Source organism: Molossus molossus, unplaced genomic scaffold (genome assembly GCF_014108415.1).
Source record: "Molossus molossus isolate mMolMol1 unplaced genomic scaffold, mMolMol1.p scaffold_m16_p_12, whole genome shotgun sequence".
Lineage (NCBI taxonomy): Eukaryota > Metazoa > Chordata > Mammalia > Chiroptera > Molossidae > Molossus > Molossus molossus.
In genome coordinates, this window is record NW_023425347.1 from 41,077,675 (window position 1) to 41,101,183 (window position 23,509).

Consider the following 23,509-nt stretch of genomic DNA (forward strand, 5'->3'; position numbering starts at 1 on the left):
TTTATCTCTTACATGGCTTAATTTACAAATTAAACTTTATCATAGGCATGTACAAAGTGGGCAAAAGTAGGTTTATAGTTGTTCTTATGGAAAATAATACAATAATAAACACTATTTCGAATAGTAACAACTGTGAACCAACTTTTGCCCACCCCTGTATATATGGTGGGGGTAGGGGGGGGAAGTATATACAGGGTTTGGTACTATGCATAGTTTCAGACATCCACGGGGGACTTGGAATGCAACTGTGGGTAAGGGGACACTACGGAACAGGCTGCAGTGTGAATGAAGTGGACTGACCGAGTGACAGTTGATTCCCCAACTGTAATAAAAGGGAATTTGAATATGATGAGCCCCAAGTTCCTCAGCAGCTCTAACAATCTGTTACTTAATAACTCTCCTAAAATAGAAACAGTTGCCGATGTTTCTCCCCACCCATAAAGGGCCCCTTGTTGTGGGCCTGGCTGGCAGGAAGGCAGGAAGGGCCGGGAGTGGGGAGGCAGAGGGGAAAGCTCATTCTGCTTGTTCCGGACTCAGGCACCCACGGTGCTGTCTGCAGCCTTATTCCTGACTGCATGCTGGGAGCACACACGCAGAACTCCGTGTCTGCATCTACTGCAACGTGAACAACCACAGGGCAGAGAGAGTAACACACCCACATACACAAAAGCGTTCCCCCCCCACATTCTCGCGTACTTAAGAAAGTGTCGCTACTTGAGGTGCCTTTGGGTTAACAATGTTAAATAAAGCGGAATTATTATGCTTGGAGATAATAGGTTGGGACACTGGTAGGTTTAGAAACTCAAGGATAGAAGTTATTGAATGGAGTACAGGATGGGAGTAGATTAATGTGGTTCCTATATATTTGAACTCACTTCCATCATCCTTTGTGGAAAGATCTAGGCTGTAAAATAAATTTTAGCGCTTACTTAGCTTAATTTAACTCAATTGTACACCTGTTCTTAAAGCCGGATTTAAGAATCCCTGACTTGTACCCCTACTGTGTAAATCTGGATGTGTTTATATATTGACTGGTTCTGTGTGACTAGCGGACCACCTAATGCTTCTGGTCTGTTGCAAGGTGAATGCTACTCTCTCGATTTCTATCCTGAAAAACTGTCTTGAAAAACTTACGGTGTTTTTATTTGAGCTCTCTAAACAGAATTTTAAAAATCCTAAAATCAGTAAAAGAAAAGAATGTATGTCTCTTAATACTTCACTGCTGACTTAGGAGACATCCTCCTCCTGTGCCTGTAGTTTCCTGAATGCTAACTTCACCTCTGCCCCTAAATGCAGGTGTTCTCCAGAGCTTTCACAAGCTCCACCTGCACAGCCTCTGTGGGTAGCCCACCTGTTCACCTGTGTGTTCCTGTGGATGCGAAATCTGCATCAACAACTAACGGTGGACTATTATTTTTTATATGCCACCCTGTTCCCGAATAAACTTAGAGGAGCTTAAATGGGTAGTATAACAAGCGAAAATATACAGTTTTATTTAATAAGAACCCTAATATAGTTTTGTTATGAGGTTCTAGTCAGTTGCTATCTATATGTGAGCTTTAAAAAAAAAAACTGGCTAAAAGCTTTTAAGGGGCCAGGCTAGTTCTCTAAATCCAGGGTACTTCTTTACTTTCCTTGGGCAATTTTAATACAGAAAAAAAAAAAAGAAAAAGCCTATCTTAGAGTCATTTATACATAATATACCTTTCCTACCAGAGAGAAAAGCTGAAGCATGTACTATCTTCTTGAGCGTAGTACATGTTAATTTTAGAATCTCTTTGTATTGACCAGGTGAACTGACAGTATGAGTTAAGACCAAAACTGAACCTACCCACATACATTAACTTACCTTTAATACGAAAAACAAAAACAACAGGCAGTTACTTTCAGATCTCTAGGCCAAAATGCTAAAAACTTAAGGGCATGATACAGAGCAAAAGCTTAGGCAGCAAACTACCTAGATGAGAATGCACAGATGCTTACAGTGAAGAACGTGTACAGAAGGATAGTTATAAGCGAGGCCAGAAAAGGATCTCAGGTAGAATTTAGCACGTCACTTTAAAACACTAACTAGACTATACCCAAGTGCTGCAAAGACCCAATATGGTAGGCAGATTCTAATTTATTTATTCATCAAGTACCTCAGAGTAGTAGTCGGGTAATTTTTGTCTTTAATAAATTCAAGCTGTTACAACAGTTCATATTTTTTTAAGTTACTCCACTACTATCATCAAAGAGTGCTAAAAAAAAATTATCTCTAATGGTGATTATTTTATAAAGTATTAAAATACATATTTTAGAACGGAATTTCATTTCTCACTTTTTAGACTGAGCCATTTGGTGTACATATAAGACAAGTGCACTCTCAGTTACTAATAGAGACTTGCATTCACACTTTAAATAGGCAGGAAATAGAAAACGAAGAATGAATAACAATACTTTTACCACCACCACATCCAGAATTACAAGTGTATTTATTTACTTGCCTCTCAATTGCTGAAGCTACAGAAAATTCTGTGCCAATCTCCATCATTAAAGGTAGAACGTGGGGACTTTCAAACTTAATAAAAACATTCTAGTGCTCTGAGCTTTCCAAAAAGAACTTTTCTACAAGAAAAAAAAGTCTCTTTTCTACACTACTGAGTATAACATTTTTTGATGATTATAAACAGAAAATCCTGCCAAACTATTAGAAGTTCAGTGAAAATAAATTGTAATTTATTTGTGCTGAAAGTATTTTTAAATTTAACGAAAACAGGGAGTATGTTGTACACACTCAAAAATTATTCAGTAATAACTCAGCTGCAAAAATACTGTCTACCCGCCCAGCCAGTGTGGTTCAGTAGTTGAACACTGACCCATGCACCAAAAGGTCATTGGTTTGATTCCTGGTCAGGGCACATGCTCAGGTTGTGGGCCAAACCCTCAGTGGGGGCCATACAGGAGGACGCCAATCAATGTTCTCTCTCATAGGTTTCTCTCTCTCTCTCCCTCCTCCTTCCTCTCTCTAAAAATAAAGAAAAAAAATTTTTTTTAAATATTGTCTAGCCCTAGCCAGTTTGGCTCAGCGGTAAGAGCATCAGCCTGCGGTCCAGAGAGAGAGAGAGAGAGAGAGAGAGACCCGGGATCGGTTCCCACTAAGGGCACGTAACTCAGTTGCAGTTTGTCCCCGGCCCTGGTTGGTCGTGCGGGTGGCAGCCACTTGATGTGTCCCTTTCACTTCAATGTTTCTCTCTCTCTCTCTCTCTTCCTCTCTCTCCCTTCCACTCTGTCTGAACAAAAAATGGAATAAATGTCCTTGGGATAAAAATGTCCTTAAGGATAAAAATAAAATGTGTATATACATATATATTGTCTACCCATTTTTCTTATAGTTATTTGTAACCATATAACAGTTAAATATGGCAGACTGCCTTAAAGTTTATATTCTACATACACAGAATGGAGTACCTCACAAGCTACCACTGTGAAATTCATTTTTCACTCGTCCTAACATTATCTTCCCTGTCAATAAACTGTTCATGTTTAAATTGTCACTGTGAGGATTAAATAATTACAAGCCACCAGGGTAATACAACAATTGTTTTGGAATTAACCCCCTATTTACACTAAATACACATAATTTGTTTGGAGGTTTTGATAACAAAGGCAGACAATAACTGTATACTTGCACAGAATGTAAGTACCTCAAAACTCTAGTTCCTTTAAAAAGAATTATAAAAAATGCAGCCTGCTTTTATCACATAATGAGACAATAAAAACAACTTGGTATCTATTTAACACATTTCCTATGATATGTGATTATATTTATATGGACAAGTATGACAAGACTTATGCATTTTGCCATTCAACTGTGTATTTAAAACGTATAACCCCACATACAAAGGTAAGTTACCTACAATGTATAATTCCTCAACGTCAGCTTTTCTACAGTCTTTCTTTCTACCAACTTCCACGGCTTTTAATTATACAGAATAATCCTTCATTTCCTATTTCTCTGTCCTACTTCTAAATGCTCAAATCATATCACTTCCATTGAAGAACTAGATCAACATGTAAAGAATGACTAAATGGTTAATTATTAATGGTCGCCTTTATTGTCTCCGTAGCATAGGCAGTTCCCATATTTTGAAATACTATTTGCAAATTGTTTTATTATAATTTTACTGTAGTACCGAAATCTATTCTTCCAAAGAAGGTAAGTTACGTTTTGTGGTTTGCTTCACCAGCCAGATTTCAAATTCTACATAGTCCATAAAAGACTTTAGTTTCAAATATTAAAAATTTTTATCAAATACCACTTATGAAAATAAGATTTGGCTTTAATTGTTTAATAACTACCCTTTAAGAAATAAAAATAGAAACATTTGATGAAAATATTTCAAAAGTATTGTATACGTTCTATGTTTTCTTAAAAACACCTTGATCATATCCACATATGCATGTATACATATATAGAAATATACACACACCTAAAGAAGAGAGAATGCACATTATATGCTTTCTTAACTTGTACTGCTGTTTTTATTTTGTTTGTTTCTTTTAAACTAAGGATACAGAGAATGAGCACACAAGCCACAGACTGGGAGGAAAGATTTGCAAAAGCTATAGCTGACAAAGAACTATTATCTAAAATATATAAAGAACTCTTAAAGCCCAACAATAAGAAAACAAGCAATCCAATTTAAAAAATGGACAACAGACCTGAACAGACACCTCACCAATGAAGATATACAAATGGCAAGTAAGCACATGAAAAGCTGTTCAGCACTGTGTCACATAATAACCAAAATCTGAAACAGTGACAACAAATGCTGGTAGGATGTGGAATAATAAACTATCTTCTTTGCTAGAGGGAATGCAAACTAGTACAACAGCTCTGAAAGACAGTTTGGCAGTTTCTTACAAAACTGAACACACTCTTAGCATATAATCCGGAAATCGTGCTTCCTGGCGTTTATCCAAATGAACTGAACATTTATGTCCACACAAAAACCTGACCAGATGTTTACAGGGGCTTTAATCATAATTGCTAAAACTTTCAAGCAATCAAGATGTCCTTCAGTGAGTGAATGGATAAGCTGTGGTACATCTAGACTATGGAATACCATTTAATGCTAAAAAGAAATGAGCTATTAAGCCATGAAAAGACATGGCAGAAACTTAAATGCATATAACTAAGTAAAAGAAGCCAATCTGAAAAGGCTACATACTGTAGTACTGTATGACATTCTGTAAAAGGCAAAACTATGAGACACAAAGATTAGTGGCTGTCAGGGGGTGAGCAGGGAGGAAGGAATGCACAGGTGAACACAGGATTTTTAGGGCAGTGGAATGGTTCTATAGGGTGCAGTAGGCCCCCTCCACACTGCAGTCAACTGCGCTCTAAAAACATCACATGGGAAATTCCAAAAATAAACAGTTGATAAGTCTTAAACTGCAGTCCATTCTGAGTACCTTTCGGGACATGAATTCTCCTTCTGTCCAGCGTACACACACTGCATACACCACCTGACTTAGTAGCATCTTAGTTATCAGGTCAACTGTCCTAGAATCTCAGAGCTTATGCTCAAGTAACCCTTTAAAACAAGGGCCCCAAAGTGCAAGAATAGTGATGCTGGCAATTCGAATATGCCAAAGAGAAGCCACAAAGTGCTTCCTTTCAGTGAAAAGATATATTTATATAGGAAAAAACATAGTATATATAAGGTTCAGTACTACCCAGGTTTCAGGCATCCATTGGGGGTCTTGGAAGGTATCCCTTTCGATAAGGGGGACTACTGTACTACACTGGTAGACATATGTCATATATTTGTCAAAACCAACAGAACGTATGACACCAGGAGTGAATCCTCATGTAAAGTATGGATGTGGGTTGATAATGATGTGTCAATGTGGGTTCATCTATTTTAACAAATGTACCACTGTAGTGTGAAATGCTGATAGTTGGGGATGCTGTGCACATGTAGGAATGGGGGTATGATAACTTTCTGTACTCTCTGATAGTTCTTCTGTAAAATATAAAGTTAATTAACTTAAAAAAAGGTAAGGTGCAATTATTGCCAGACACAGACATTTAAACATTCTTGATATTACAAAAATGTTTCAGGATTTTGAAGCCCTAAGAAACATGATTACATTTTTGTACCCTTTATTTCATATATTTTTTAAAATGTATCTTTATTGTTGAAAGTACTACACATATCACCCCCTTTGCCGCCACTGACACTCTCTACCTCGCTCCCATCCCCCCCAGCCCTTCATCACATTGTCTGTGTCCGTGGGTTATGCATATATGCATATACATTTTTGGTTAATCTCTTTCCTCTTCCCCCTTCCTTCTGAGGTTCATCAGTCTGTTCCCTGCTTCCATGTCTCTGGATCTATTTTGTTTGTCAGTTTATTTTGTTCATTAGATTCCACCTATAAGTGAGATCATGATTTTTATATATTTTTAAATCAAAAGATATGTGTATTACATATTCCTTCCGATATGTCAATCTGTATAAAAACAATAAACATGTAAATGCTGAAAACCCATAAACTATAAATCAACATCAGTAGGTAAAGCCCGAATCTGATTTAAGAAACAGGCTGAAATAGGGACGGCTTCCATCCACTTTGGAATTATTAAAATAATTTTATCAATTTGGATGTAGTAGCCACAGTGGGATAGGAACACATGAATATTTACCTTTGAGTCATAATTTTGAAGGCATCTGGGAGGTAGCAGTCTGTATTCTCCATCTGAAATGGGTCAGCATCACAAATCTTGTCATCGGTCCGACCATAGTTAGCGCTCTCGATCATGATGACGTCGCTGCCTGGACATCGCAGGTCTATGGAATAACCTTCACAGGACAGTTCTCGCCTGACTAACCCGAACGGTAAAGCTGCTCTGCTGAAACCTTTCAAATAGAAAAGAAAAGAAAATTTACTTGTTTATGAAGTATATAGTTCAAATAAGGCATTTTCAAGTATATTGTTTAAATAAGGCATTTTCAAGTAATATAATTCAGGTCTATATTCAAGAGATGTCACACAAACAATTTTTTAAGTTATCTACTCGCACATTTATTTAAATCCTTGGTTCCTTAACTGTATGTCAAGAATTTATTTTATTCATATATTATATATATATATAATATGTATATTATATATATATGAACGAGTCATTTTATAAGACAATTTAAAAATTCTCTAAACACGATACTTTCTGTATCATCTAGTCATAATCAGAAATTGTCTTTTTTAGTTAATTTAAAGAAAATGACAGATTTTTCTTTAAATTTATAACTATTGACATGTTTTACAAATGTAGAATGTAACAACTCATCAAGAAACAGGTTTCATTTATGTAATTAAATAAAAACTTACACATTGGCCTTATATTCTCATTTAATGTAGACATAAATTCCTGTTAGTAGCATTATCTTAAAAATACTTTTGTCTTAGCAGTTTCTCCCCAAAATAACTAAGACACTATAACAGTAACATACTATGGCACAATAACATATTTCAATTTATATATACTTTATTTAAAACTGACAAAAATGGTCCAGCCAGTGTGGCTCAGCTGGTGAGTGTCGACCCAAGAACCTAGAAGTCCCTGGTTCGATTCCCAGTCAGGGCACATGGCCAGATTGTGGGCCCGATCCCCAGTGGGGGGCATGCAGGAGGCAGCCAATTGATGTTCTCTCTCATCAATGTTTCTCTCTCTCTCTCTCTCTCCCTTCCTGTCTAAAATCAATAAAAGGAAAAAAACATTTTTTAAACTATAAATAAATAAAACTGACAAAAATGAGCAGAAGGGCATTCAGAGGAGCCAGCCCTGCTCCCAGACAGTCAGCAAGTTGAAACACCCAGAAAGGGCAAAAGTTCTCTAAGATTCAGTCCTGTCCATCTACAGAACAAGAAGAAACATTGGCGATGTCACGTTTCCTACCTGTGTGACTCTAACATGAGACAATGTAGATAAAAGTGCTTACTTAGAAAGCCTATATGAATGCATGTATGTTGCAGTAGGCAGAGTATAGATAATCACTGTTCATGAACACTATAAAAAAAATTCCCAAATGAAATAAAAGATTAGAATGTGAAGTGGAACCATTTTTCAGCCAGGGGTCCCAAAGCAGTAACAGTGCATAGGAGAAAAGGGGACAGCAGAAAGGGCCAGGAACAGCCAAGAACACTGCGGGACAAGGATGTCTTGGCTATGCTGGTATATACTGTGGACCAGCTGCCACATTAAAACCTTCTTCTACTAGTTCGCCTTCATTTTTCTTATTTCAGTTGTCCAACCTATTGCCATCGATGGTATTCCTGTTACAAAATACCATCAATATGTTCAATATTCTTATTCTTATCTCTATCCTTTAATTACTCTGCATCACATGAATTATTCCTTATATCCCTTTTTATTGAGAAACACCCACCTTCAGAATTAAACTGTTCTGAGATCTAAGCTTCCAAGTTGAAGAGCTGGATTGTGTCCAGGTCAATCCAAAGCCAAAACTTTGTTCTCTTCAATTTTTTACAGCAGAATGCCTCTCACTAATTCAGTGAAATGGAGTCACCTGGATAAACATGCATCCGCTTTCTAAGATGCAAATAATCCTCCAGAAGGGTTACTGGGTTACACATTAGTATGATTTAGAAAATTACCATTCTCAAACTTGGCTGACCTCTCAGTTCTGCCGAGGAAACTAAAGGTATAATTGGAATGAAGAGAGAAGGAAAAAACACAATTTGCAGCACAGAAATCTTCAGGGGATTGTGGCAAACCCCAACTTTGGTAGGTTTTCGCTAGGAAGGTTTATGTTCTTATGAGATTACTAAAAGTATGTGGAGAGGTGCACTACCAGTGAAGAAGAAATACAGAAACTGAGCTGGGAAAATGTCAAGACAAACAGTAATAGGCCAACCTTTCAAAGAGTTTATTTATGAACTCCCCCAAGTTCATAAATAAACTTTATATATATTATTATTGCTTTCTTCCATTTCCAGATACTAGACTGTACTGCCTTTACAAATTATCCAGCTTAAACTAGTGTTACTATATTTGCTTTAATTGAAAATAATTTTAGGGTTTCAGAAAGGACGCTTATTTCTGTAGCTGTGTAGAAATTCAAACAAGTGACGTCATGTAAAATTTTGGAGCATAGCATAATTTAAATAAAAATATTGCAATTATTATTAATTTTTAAATTCCATATTTTGACTCAGTGAATCTTATAAAAAGGAAGAACAAAATATATTCTTAAACATTTATATACCCCCTTTTTGTACACACCAGTGACATACTCAGTCACATGGAAGAAACCATGGCAATTGTGGCCACTATTTCTTAATCACACCTTCCTCCTTTGTACTTGAAGTGATTCTTAACTATTTAAATTGGGTATTTTTAAGAATAAGTTTTAAAAAATAACTTGCCAAGACTATATGACTGATTCCCAGACATGTCTTGGACATCAGAGTCATCTGGTAAGCGTTTTTACAAAGACAATCTTCAAATCCTAATCCAGACCTATTCAATCAGAATCTCTGGGTTCAGGTGAAGCTAAATTCTGTGTTTGGGGAGGAAAACGTGAATGTATTTGCTGCACACAAATATACAATAACTAAGATGTGCCAACAATTTCTCCAAGGCCTTTATAAAATAGTTTTTATTTCTCTATTGAGATTACATATTTTTAAGTCATTGTCATCATATTTCCCCTTAATTCTCTAATATAGTGTTACTTTAATCTTTGAACATACTCTTAATGGCCACTCTGAAATTTTTATCTGCTAAATCGAACGTCTGGGCCCACATCAGAGGAAGTTTCTCACTGAACGCTTTTTCTCCTGAGTATGGGTCAATTTCCCTGTTTCTCTGCACGTCTTCTAATGTTTTGTTGTTTAAAACTGGACATTTGAAATAATATACTGCTCGCAATACATGATTCCAATCTCTTTCCCCTAAGAATTGTTGCTGCTGCGGTATTTTCTTTTTAGTATCATGACTGGCTTTAAATCCTCAGACTGAGCTCTCCCAGGATGTACAGCAACTAGGTCTCTCCTTATTGTTACCACTGCTGTTGTTACTTTAATTCTTATTTTATTTTCTTGCCTGGGTTCCTAGGGATCACCCTGTCTCTGCACAGCTTAGTGATTAGCCAGTGACCGAGCAGAGACTTTTCACAGAACCATGAACCCACAATAAGATCTCTAACCTTTGTTGAGGGATCTAAGTGTATGTTGCGGGGGGAAGTGTTCAGAATCCAGGCACTGTCAAGTCAGCCTGGGTTATTTTTCTCCTCGACATATGTGTGTAGCTTCCAGTTCAACAAGAAAGCACAGAACACTTTCAACTCTTTCATTTCCAAGATTTCCCGGTTATGTTTCAGACTGGCCCCCAGTCTCCCCATTTGGGATCACAACCTCAGGCAGAGTTATGCTGAGTTTTCCCATCTCTTTTCCAGTGTTGACTACTTTTACTGACAACACTGCTGGGCGTGGGTTTCCACCCTCCCCTCCAAAACAAGCCAACTTTCCCTGGCAGCAAAGTCAATGAATTTCAAGGTCAGCCTCACCCTACTGAAAGGATCAAAATGATATGCATAGCTAAGGAGCTGGGGGTGTGGTGGGGATAGGAGCAGCCCCAGGCTAGAAGGCTTTCAACTCCAAAGTTCAGCTTTTCATCATTAAATGCTTCCCAAATGTTTATATGGCTTTGGTTAATTTCCAGAGCCCTAAAATGATTGTTGTTGACAATTGTATCCAGGTTTATACTTGTTTGGGAGGGAGAGAATTTGTCACTCTCATCTCCCCATCATCACTGGAAGTCCCTCTCAATGCTTTACAGGCAATTACTGACTATAAATCCTCCAAACAACTGCATGAGATAGGTATGTTATTACCACCACTGTACAGAGGAAGAAAAATTACACTGTCCATGATCACACGTCCAGTAAGAATGAAATCAAGGTTTGAAACCTGATAACTCAGTCCCCAGGTTCAGGGTCTTAAATGTTACCTGTAATACCTCTCCAAATAATAATGACAATTGGCAGCAGGTCTGGGGACTCCTACTGCAGAGGGCTTTTAGTTAGGGTGACTGTGCACTGCCAGTCTTGTAGAAAAAAGAGCAGAAAAGGAAATAGTGTGTCTGATGGTCAAGTATTCAATGAAATTGCTCCTTCAACCTCATCAACATACAGAAATTCCCAAACAAAAGCCTTTTAATCACCCTATTACTATGACATTTATTCTAAGCTGTATTTGCAACCTATTTCTATTTCCACAAAGAAAAAAAAAATTAGCAAGCCAACAAGTAAAGTGTAATCCAACCCATCTTGCAACCCTGACAATGGAAGGAGAAACTTGTGGGAGGCCCTGGGAGCCACAGAATCAATACTGCAGCTCTGCGCTGTGTGAACGTGAATACTGCCAAACAAAGGTGCTGAGACTACAATGAACTCTTTTGCCCCATTTTCTCCACTCTGAACAAATGATTTTGAAAAGACAATTTCCAAGTTGCCCCCCGCAACCCCACCCAAGCTATAAAACGTCAAGCAATAACTCTCTGTGCTTTAGGCTAGTGATGGGAATAAACACCTCCCAGCAACAGGTGCAGTGGCTCAGGACTGAAATCACTCACATTCAAGGGATAACTTCTAATAAACAGATGCACTGCGACCAGATGAGAATGTGAGACCGGAGTTGGAATTCTATCACTGGATTTTTGCATCAACTGTGAGCATTTTTGCAAGAAGATATGCTACTCTGGCAATAAAAAGTACAAGCTGCTCTAAGCTTAGACTTGTGATGGACTTCAAGCACTTGATTGGGAACATTTTGCTTGTCCAATATCACCTCCATTCAGTCTGCTCTTTGCACATTTCAGGGAAATCATATATTCCTATACAAGTCTTCTTATTAACCTGCAATGCAAAAACTTCAACTTCCTGGTCCTGGTTTCTCTTAATTGCTTTGAACTAAACCCTGCCATGGATGCTACTGCTCATGATGTCTAGGGTTCCAGAAAGCACCATGACTTGATTATCAGGGACCTCTATGGGACTGGGGCAGCGACTTCAGGCTCCACTGAAACATTAACTCAGGCCAGAGTCTATTACCAGTTCCGGCATTCGGAATCTCTTACTCATTCCTGTTTGCATATGTTAATGAGATCTCTTCCTAAAATGGAAATGGGAAAAGTACTTAATAAGGAGGAGACATGATGTCGACCAAGCTGGATTCTAGCTTATAAGCTTCCAGAAAACTTATTTCAATTTCAGTATAATTTAGATGAAAAGAGTATGTGAAGAGCAAACCTAAGATACATTATTTTACTAGTAGTTCGACTTTTTTATTTACCTCTGCATATTCACGAGGTTGTCCAAGCAAAATTAAAAAAAAAAAAAAAAAAAATCAAGGATATGTGATACAACTTTTCTTTGTATACTAAATTTTTCTTTGTGTACAGCATGTTAAAAACTGATTTCATGTAAGTTTGCAGACTGCCACTCTATTGTTTTAGCTCCTCTACCAGTCTCTTTAAAAATCGTTTTAACTTTATCAGTCAAAGCCTAAAACTTCTAAATTTTTTTACTCATTAACATATAATCCTTTTAATCTGTCAATATCATGTAAGAAGCTTAAATTAGGACACTGGAGAGAGAAAAAAGCAACAAAAAGTACTTTCACCTTTGAACTTGTTTTCATAACAAGAATAAAGAAGATAAAATAACGCAAAGTTATTTCCCAGTATAAGCACACTGACTTTGAAAATGTAGTGATTTGAGTGTAAGTAAACTTAGTTATGAGCATAAAACAATCAAATCCTTACATAATTACCAAGTTTTTGCAAAGGAGTGTTCAATTTAAATTCTGTAACTACACAATAATCACCCTACCATAAACAAGCGATAGGCCTTAGCTTCTTGTGTCATTTTGATTTACAAGCTGTTTCTCTTTATGTTTGGATATATTTTAAATTATGTAGCATTTCAAACAAATTGTTTTCTAAGAAGAATATTTAACTGTAAGTGGAATACATTTATATACAAAACACTGTGATTTAAATTGGTAAACAAAAAAATTCCTAATAAATGGTTGATGAAAAGTAATTGACAATTAAATCCAATTGTAGAAACAAAGGTTTCTTTATATAAGTTTAATTCTGAACTCTAAAAAATTTTCCTGATAGACATGTCTGTTAAAAATATATACCACAGCCCTGGCCGGTTTGGCTCAGCGGTTAGAGGGCTGGCCTGCGGTCTACAAAGACCCAGGTTCGGTTCCCGCTAAGGGCATGTACTTCAGCTGCAGTTTGTCCCCGGCCCTGGTCAGGTCGTGCAGGTGGCGGCCACTCGATGTGTCCCTTTCACGTCGATCTTTCTCCCTCTTCCTCTCTCTCCCTCCCACTCTATCTGAACAAAATATCGAAAAATGTCCTCGGGTGAGGATAAAATATATATATATATATATATATATATATATATATATATATATATATATAAATATAAATATAATATAAATATATAAAATATATACCACAAAAAGACGTTACCAATAGTCTCAGCATATAACCGTAACTTCTTCAAAGTTCACAAGTATGGAATAGTTACTTTCTATTGATTTTTTAAAACATAATAATGAATTTTGCATTAAGCCACACTATCATCCCTACTCCTCAGTAACTATGTTTCACTATTCCCTCTGCACAGGGAAGAACTGCTTTTTGGCAATAATTATTCTCCAAATCCAGTTCAAGGCTTCCTTAACAATGAGGAAAGGAGAACCTGAGCTCAGGTTTGGGTCATCTATTTTAATTCTTCCAATAAATATTTATCAAGCACCTACTACGTGCCTGGCATTCTCCTAGACACTTAGGATTCAACAGTGAACAAAAATGACCATGACCCCTGTGGCTGAGTAACTTACATGAAGAGTTCTCCTTGAAGCATCATATCTATCTGGATCTACCATTATAATGTCAAAACCCAACAAAGAGTCAGTTGGCAATGCCCTCTTTATAGAGGACACGGAATGAAGGTATGCTAAATAAATGGATGTATAGATAAGTGGATAAACAGCCAGGACCCTCTATCAGAGCAGGCAACATGCTCTCGGGTTCTCTGGACTTACATCCCTCCCCTCCTGGACTCGGAGGGGCTCCACAGAAAGAGGCGAGTCCTGTTTGTGGGTCTATTCTTTGTTTCCAGTACAGTGCACAGCACATGGCATGTGAATTTTACCGAATGTTATCTTATGCTTCCATTCCGTGTACAAAAAGATATACAATATACCCAAGAATATGAAATGAAGATATGGGAGAGGGGGACACACACAATTTTATCTTGTAAAATATGTCAGTTTTAAAGCTTCCCGTTTTGACGTTTACGCTAAACACATGATCAGAAAATGTTCTTTAAAAATACAGAAGTCAGGAGATAAAAAAAAATGTAACAAAGATGACAGCTTCCCTGGGATTCCCAAATCAGTGGGACTCAGCTATGAACTGCACCCTTAAATGACTGACCTGCTAGAGTTCAAAATCACCCAGGAGCTGTGGTCCTTAGTCACACAGAAGCATCACAAAATCAGGAGAGTAGCTCTACCCTGCTCTCTTTTTACCCTCCCCCCCCCCCCCCAGAAAAACAGGGACTACCCTTTATGTTTATTATTTTTATAACTAGCTAAAACCAATTTAACCTTAGGAAGTTCCTATCAGAAACACAATTACTAGAGTCATTCACATTGTATTATCCAATTAAAATTCTTAACTAATTCTGTATAATTTATTCACTGATAACAACCAAAAACAAACAAACAAACCACTCACAACTAGAAAATAATCACAATGAAACAAACAATTTCGTCATTTCCTTAGGTACACAATTTATTTCTACTCCATGTTGATCATTTAACATAATCTTTTCACAATTTTATTATTTTCTTACTGCCCTTTTGTTACCAGAAATTCAATTAACTCCCCTGACAATACCCAACCTCAGAATGTTTCTTCTTTTTTTTCTTTATCCTCACCCGAGGACATTTTTCCATTTTATTGTTCAGATAGAGTGGGAGGGTGGGAGAGAGAGAGAGAGAAACATCGACATGAAGGGACACATCGAGTGGTTGCCACCCGCACGACCAACCAGGGTCGGGGACAAACTGCAACCGAGGTACGCGCCCTTAGCGGGAACCGAACCCAGGTCTCTCTGGACCGCAGGCTGATGCTCTAACCACTGAGCCAAACTGGCCAGGGCAGAATGCTTCTTCTTAAAAAAAAAAAGTTAAATAAGAGACAAACAAGGCAAAGATATGAGACTTGTTACCTCATCCAGTGACTCATCCGGAAATCATACTGAATACAGCATTCTATTCCTTTACTGTCACTGTATGAGTCTGATGGATAAAGCTATTTAGGGGGAAACCTCATTTAAAATATACCCCAGGCAGGTCTCCCAGACCCAAGAGAGTTAAAATTTGGATTCTAAGACATTTTGTTAATGCCTTTATCTTTATCTTTATGTAATAGTCATCTTTAAATATAAACAAGAAAAAATTTTAATTTTAAACCCACAAAAATTATTAACCATAATTTGCTTTCTAATTTTTCATAATTTCATTTTTTTAAAGGTACATTTAAGTTAATTCACAAGAGGGACAACAATGTTTATGGGTATACGATTTCCATGTCAATTAACTTTTATTTGGCAACAATAAACTCTAAAGGAGTAAAGAAGTTACCAGTGTAACAAGCATCTTCCTCATTAAAGTATCTACTATAAGAGGGCCAATTAATACCGATTCTCAAACTTATTTGTGTTAACTACATTGAAACTTGCACTGAAACCACCCACTCATTTCGCTGGATCCCAAACAGGAATCCAAACGCAGTCACCCTCAACGCTGCTGACTTAAACAAATGTCCTAGAGAGGAAAGGCTTTCTATTTCCATCTACACAAAGGTTTTATTTCTCACTTCAGCTGGAAGATGAAGACAGCCTGAAACCAGTCTCCGCTCTTGTACCTTGACTGTTCACCAACTGTTACCCACACTAGTACTTAGATCATTTAAAAAACGGCAAACATTAAACCTTTTTCCCACTGAAGAAGGGAGACATTTCCTCTTACTTCCCATCTGCTATAAAAATCACTCTCTCCCCCAAACCTCAAAAGACAAAAATACTTGAAATTAGGGCTTTTTAAAAAAGACTAAACACACTAATACTTATTAGAGATGGCAGACAGGCATTTCTGCTATGGAAAAGAAAGCATTTTCCAATGTGATTCTAGAAGAAAAGAAATGTTTCATGAAATACTTTCCTACCAAAAAAAAAAAAATTATAAGACCAAAGTTGATTCTTTAAATCCCCTAAACAATGTTTAAAATTTTATTCTAAATTATGCTACATACATGAAAAATGTTAAACCTAAATCTAGACTGTCACTAACGTATACAACTATTCCTTTACCATTGAAGGTTATTTTTATCTCATGAACAGTTGTAAAGGTAAATATCTAAAACATATACAGAGCTATGGGAACAATTCGCCAAGTGAGTAATACAATATTTTAAAAATTACCTCAGAGAACAGTGTACTACTGTGCTATGACTTTTGTCAATGTTCCTGGACTCATTAAAAACTGTGAAATGACAAAATGAGTGAAACCAAACGCAGGAATGAGTCCATTGTGTGAATTTCACTTCAAAATGCAAAGTCGAAATAATCTAAACCACCACCAGGTAAAAAACAGCATTTTTAACATTATCTCTTACAAACACCTTTGGCCACTCCCCCTAGACATTCACTGCTCATCACTCGCCCATTTGTGTTTGTGTCCTTAGCCCATTCTGACCCCTCCGTGGGCTGGAAGAAGCCAAGGAAACTAACAGTTCTCAAGTTGGAGGCAATTCCACCACTTCTACAGACCACAGAAAGCTCACTCAGCGGAGAACGTCCTCCCTGAATCCAAGTGATGGCTTATAAAAGCATTGACTGTGATACTATGAGTTAACACAGAAACCACTTCCCAAAATGATACCAAGGTTATCAAATAATTCCTTAAATCACAATATAACGACTTTGATCTCAGGGGCGGTTTGGTGTTATTGTTTTTGTGCTCTGGAGTTGAAGTTTGTGCAAAAAAACTTTGTAATCCTTACCTGAGGATATGTTGTGTGTTTCCCCGCCCCCGATGATTTGAGAGAGAGAGAGAGAGAGACTGGGAGAGAGTAGGGGAAGAGGAAGGGGGGGAGGGGAGTGGGGGGAGGGGAGAGAGTGGGGAGAGGAGAAAGAGGGGAGAGAAAGACATTGATGTGAGACAGAAAAATCAATCGGCTGCTTCCCATAAGCACCCTGACTGGGCACCAGACCCACAACCTTTTGGTGCAATGGATGACACTACAACTAAGCCAGACGGCCAGGGCAAGGTGTGTTCAATTTTTAATGAAAAGATGAGTTAATGAACACACTCAACTATTTTCAAATCTGTGTCCCCAGAACATTTAGGGAAAGAGAGAGAAAGGGATAGAAAGAGAATTTAAATCTCTGACACTGCAAAGTTATAAAATGTGGTCTTAAAAAAAAATACTTCTACTTTTCTGCAGAGTTGAAATGATATCCTTTTTTGTATTTAACTTCCAAGCTGAACATCAAGGGACCTGAGAACCAGCAAGGTAGCAACTCCAAGTGTATAAGCCCCGCCCCAGCACAGGCAGCCTGGCCATCAGTCCTGCCTGCTCCCTACGACACCAGGAGTGAGAGGCCACAGAGCAGTTCCAACTTCTGGTTTCAAACATTCTAACACACGACAGCTGACCCCTGAATAACACCGATTTCACAAGCCCACGTCCACTGAGGCGCAGATGTCTTGTTTTGTTCTGTTTCCCCCAATAAATGCTATAAAGTATATTTTCTCTTCCTTACAGTTTCCTTAATAACTTTATATGGTAAGAATACAGTATGTAATACATATAAATGAAAAATATTTGTTAACTGACCACTTATGTTATCGGTGAAGCTTTCCAGTCAACAGTAGGCTATTACCAGTTAAGTCTGGGGGAGTCTGAAGTCATACCCAGATTTCTGACTGCACCCGTCCACATGCCCACCCCCCACGTTGGTCAAGTCACAGGAACCCTGTTTGAGCCAGTGTCCTTGTGCCCCGGCATACTCCTCCAATGACCCTTCCCTGGTACTTTAAATTAAAACCCAAGTCAAAATTTACATTTAGAACACCAGTAAAAGGATCTTCATTAAACATGTTTAAAAGCAGAGAAAAATGTACCTGAAATACAAGAAACTACGACCTTGGGACTCAATAACTATGCAATCAACTTTTTAGTGTACTCATGAGTCAGCTTAACTGTCATGTATGGCCTCAAATACTTTTAATTTCACCCTTATAAGCTGACTGTTACCAGGTTTTATAAAAAGCCCTTACTAGCCACGGCAAAAAGAAGGCTTGATAAAGAGCCTCAAAAACAAGCAAGTGCTGTTTATAAGGAATTAAGAATAAGTTTAAACAAATCTGATTTATAATGACAAGAGACATGTTTTAGAAAATTACATCTCCCAAGATAAATTGTCTAAACAAATAATATGAAGGTTAAATACTTTATATAAGAATTGGTTAACAGTCATGATAGCAATTTCAAAGTAGGTAAAGAAAAAGAACAGAAAAGAGAAACAAACACAGACAATGTTCTATTTAATTGGCAATGACCAAAAGAAAGCCAGAAATTAAAAGTAGGTGAAATTTTTTTCTATCAAATTACCAAAGATTTTTTTTGTTTGTGACCAGTAAAACAGCCTCATACATTTCTGAGTCTACAACCTACTACAATCTTTCTGAAAAGAATCTTACCAAATCCCTTTAATAAGAATATATTTTAAAAGAATCCTAAAATTTAACACAAAGTAAAGGAAAATGGGAAATGATTACAAAATCAAATACCATATGATTTCACTTAATGTGAAATCTAAAAAAAAAAAAAAAAAAAAAAATGAACAAACAAAATAGAACCAAACTAACAGATACAGAGAACAGACAGATGGCTGGCAGAGGGGAGGGGCGGTGGAGGACTGGGTGAAAAAAGTGAAGGGATTGAGAAGTACAGATGGGTAGTTACAAAATAGTCATGGGATGTAAAGTCAAGGAAATACAGTCAATAATATTGTAATAACTATGTATGGTGCCATGCGGGTACTGAAAATAGCAGGGGGAACATTCTATAAAGTATACGATTGTCTAACCACTATACTGTACACCTGAAACTAATACAAAGTAATATCGAATGTAAACTGTAATTGGAAAAAAAATAATTTTAAAAAGATTTTTTTTTCTTTATTGATTTTAGAAAGGAAGAGAGGGGGAGAGATAGAAACATCAAAGAAATAGCAATCGGCCGCCTCCTGCATGCCCCCGACTGGGGATTAGGTACACAACATGGGCTTGCACCCTGACCGAGAATCGAACCAGCAACCTCTCGGTGTGTGGGTTAATGTTCAACCGCTGAGCCACACTGGCTGGGTGAAAAGATAATTTTTAAATAAATTAGTAATATAGAATATGACACAACCCTAATAAACAATATTATAAATATAATAATCAGTGTTATAAACAATACACTAATAAATAATATTTAGTGATTTGGAGATGTGTTCCCAGAAAATTATGCAAAATAGTTATAAATCTACTTCAACATATATTTGCATAGGCAAAGAGAAAAGGAAAACCAGGACGGTGGAAAGCCTTCTTGGCACAGCAGCACATCAGAACCACTGGGCTCAGGAATCAGAGAGCGGATGAAAACTGGCCACCATCCCTGAGGTACCAAGAAGGAGAACTTGGGTTAAAGGCGAGTGGGTGAACAACAAGGCACTCAACCTGGAGGATAACAGAAATCTGGTTCCCCTTTTTATGAACAATCTAAAAACAGATCATCTGTTACCCTGAGAACTGAAATGCTTCCTTTACCGTCTTGGTTCTGAGCAACCGGACTTGACATACTGATAGTTTTTCCAAAGACTGCATGTATCCATATTCTCTACACCACAGTTCATTCCCTTATTGCATGAGATACATTTTCCTTGGATAATCTGTGCACTAACATACTTACTCGATAGAGAAAGAGGTATTTTGCTCAAGCAGGGGTCTGTCTCCTTCAGGCTGCAGGGGCTTACCTACTCCCCACCTCTCTCAACTCATAATTACCTCCATGTCCTTTATTCCAAACTTCCCCCCAACTCAATCCAAGCTTCCTGGATTACATCGCATAGTTGCCACTTTGCTGATGATTGTATGTCAACCCTTATAGGCTGAAAGGTGGATGAGTAATCTATTTTTACAGAATTAACTATTCATATAAAAGAAAGAAGCAAATGGTACCTCTGACCCCAAGGTGTTATGTAGAAAATTCCATTTATTTATTCCATATAATTCATTAAAATGTACCTAGTTAACCTGTTTACACTATGAAATTGAGTCTTAATTTATTCATAATCTAAAATCTACATGTAAAATCTAGTATGTGCATTCCTGCCTTTGTAACTTTCTTCATACTACTCTCCCCACCTGGAATTCCCTCCTGTATGCTCAGCTTCCCCCCTCCCCCAGCCCCCACCTTCTTTAGGGTCATGAGTTCCCTCCTCTCAAAGCTGTCCATAGCCGAAAATATAGTATGAAACTGTCAGGAAACTACCTTAAAAGGCAGGCTGGATTCAAAAGATGAGATGATAACTTCTGCACTTAAACAAATTATGTGCCTAAAACTCCTGAAATCATGATAACAAATGTTAGGTTTTCAAAGAAAAGCATTAAAGGAGGGGTCGCTATGGGCTATTGTAGTGCCCCCCACACGTACATTTTTGCACACTGAGCCCTACTGAAAGGGCAGAAAGCAGAGCAGCACATCTGTATTCTTAAGGATGCCCCAAGATGTGGAAACAAAGAACCACTCCCACCCCTTAGTGAAATGCTCTCTCCATTTCTCAGGTCTTGGGACATCTGATTTCCAGTTTCTGCTCTGCCCTGCAACAGTATCCCGGCAAGCTTGTCAACCGCATTAACTGGTAGAAAAGTATCCACTTATATCCCACAAACTGGCTAATTTGCTTGTTTGCTTCCTGTGTGCTTTAAAACCCAGTTCTTGGCTGCACATATAGCTTGAAAGTCTTGGTCTTCTGAGACAAGACGGCTATTTGTAGGAACTTCTGAGCCATACGCTATTTTGCAAATGTATATTGTTCAGCACAAACCATCGGGATCTGAACCTAGATGCCTCTGTTTCCCAGCTGAGTGATGTTCACAGGTGAAGTCTGAACTTCAGTTTCCCTACCTGTAAAATTGGGAAAATAATAATCCCTGTGTCTCAAAGAATTTTCTAAGGTTTAAATAAGTTACTATACTGTAAAGTCTTCAAAACAGTGCTTGGCAATGGGAAATGCAAAATTTTGCCAGTATACTTTTCTTAAAAGTGGTTTATTTGACACCTGGGCATAAGCTCTGGATTCCACTTCCAGTGAACTAAGGAAGGAGCCTAGTTAATAAATTATCAACCAGATATAACTGAGTAACTTATTATATGTAGATAATTTGCAGACTATGCAATCATAATTAGAGGTCATTAGAAACCAGCCAGTCCCTACTGTACCTGTCTCTTTTCCCTACACTTTAAGGGCACAAAGTTCATTTGCCACTTGCACATACACACAGTACACTGGAAGGTAGGTCAGGAAAAAGGACTGTGGCTTGGGAGAACTTAGAATATTCTACACACGGTGTTCATTATCTCAATTATCACAATTATCACAATGATCCAGGCAGAATCCACAGAATATCCTGGCTGCTTGGTGGAGTCACCAAGATCGGAAACAAGATAAACCTCCTCTGAGACCTATTCTCTGACCACATACCTAAACTATCTTAAACCTCCCCTTAACTGTGTTCTAATTACAACAATACTCCATGAACATTCACTGGACTTACCCACATGGCTTCAAACTATGTACTTATGTGTTTCTCCTTCTAAGCCCAAAAATTCCTTGAAGGCAGGAATAAATACTTTCTCTTGTTTTAATCCCAAGCATCTAGCACAGTGTTTGGTTGCAGTAAAGCACTTGACTTGATGTTAATTTTACAGCTCAGAAAATGGAGGCTATGGAGATTTATCCAAGGTCACATTACTAAAAAGGGAGACAGAGGACCGGTTGTTTTAAGGCTCCTATACCACAGTACCTTGTCAATTCCTATCAGCAGTTAACTTTAGAGATTCCTGGCCACTTCGCTTCAGCACCTTTACAGCCTATTACCATGGGTAGCACTGCCATCCTAAGAAGTCTTTCCTAGGCATTTAAATTAAACCCATCAAATGCACATTTAAAGGGACATGAACATTTTTTTTCATAGATTTTCAATGGGTTATATTAAACTTATTTTGTAAACTATAGTTTTGAACATATAATTAATTCCTTCATCTACTTACACATTTGTGTATTATAAAAGTGGAAATTTTATTTGAAATCCTGTTAGGCAAAATGCCAATGTCATCTGAAAGCTAGTAACAAACATTTTAATGATGAAAACTTCATTACATGTAACATTACTACATTTTTTTCTGAGCATTTGGCTGTCAGCATTTTTTATTATCCAAAGCACATGATCAAACACTAGAAAACCTCCGCAGGTTTCAAAGGAAATAGCACTAAAGGTTCTGTATCTGGGTCTATTGCCTTCGTGACCTTAGCTTTCACTCTCTAGAACAAAGTCAGTTTTTAAATAAATTAACCATCATACCAAAATTCATTTCATTATTTCTGGGGAAATATGCCTGTCTACACATTATTTTGTAATAAGTATATATTGAAAGTTTAGATGGAAATGTCCTCTGTGGATATAAAACAATCAACAAACAAACAAAAAACAACAACAAAATACCAATCATTCTACATAGGGCGCCACAGATAAAGTTTCCTAAGGAACCTGTTGGGGTGTGCTCTCTGAAGATGGAAAACCACTGCAAATATTTTTATGCAGGGGTTGCCATATGTCTCCATCTCCTATTTCACTAACAATTTTACCTTAACCAAAATAATCAGACGTACTCATTATTTCTAAGTATTCTTACCATTTACTTTTTCAGATTCAATGTGTTATTTATGTTATATGGTCTACAAAAATAAGAGATAGCTGTGGTGTCAAAAATCTAATAACTCCAGTAACAGAAATTATGTAACTATCCTTAATATGCAACTCCACTTTTTCCTCAGGTACAATTAGGCATTTTTTTTCCCCTATCTTCCCAGTGTCCCTCATGCTATAATATGAACTCACATGCTTTCTGACTGAAGATGAAAAAGAAAGTCTGTGTGAGGGTACAGTTTCTAGTCTGTTCACTACTATAATCACAGCACCTAAAAGGTGGGTACTTAATAAATATATGTTAATATGCCAATAGTAACTTATCATATGTCCAAATGTTATTAAATCCAATTTTAATTCCTTGAGA

The 23,509-nt window shown here is 37.4% G+C and overlaps 1 protein-coding gene across 16 annotated transcripts in view; it reads right to left on the reverse strand.

The window, feature by feature from the left end:
• Positions 1-23,509, reverse strand: part of ADGRL2 (adhesion G protein-coupled receptor L2) — a 224,414-nt gene that overhangs the window by 80,741 nt on the left and 120,164 nt on the right. For all 16 annotated transcript variants that reach the window (XM_036256100.1, XM_036256098.1, XM_036256099.1 and 13 more), the window contains one exon: positions 6,695-6,908. In XM_036256100.1, the coding sequence (XP_036111993.1) occupies positions 6,695-6,908 (214 nt within the window). The remainder of the gene's footprint in view (positions 1-6,694; positions 6,909-23,509) is intronic.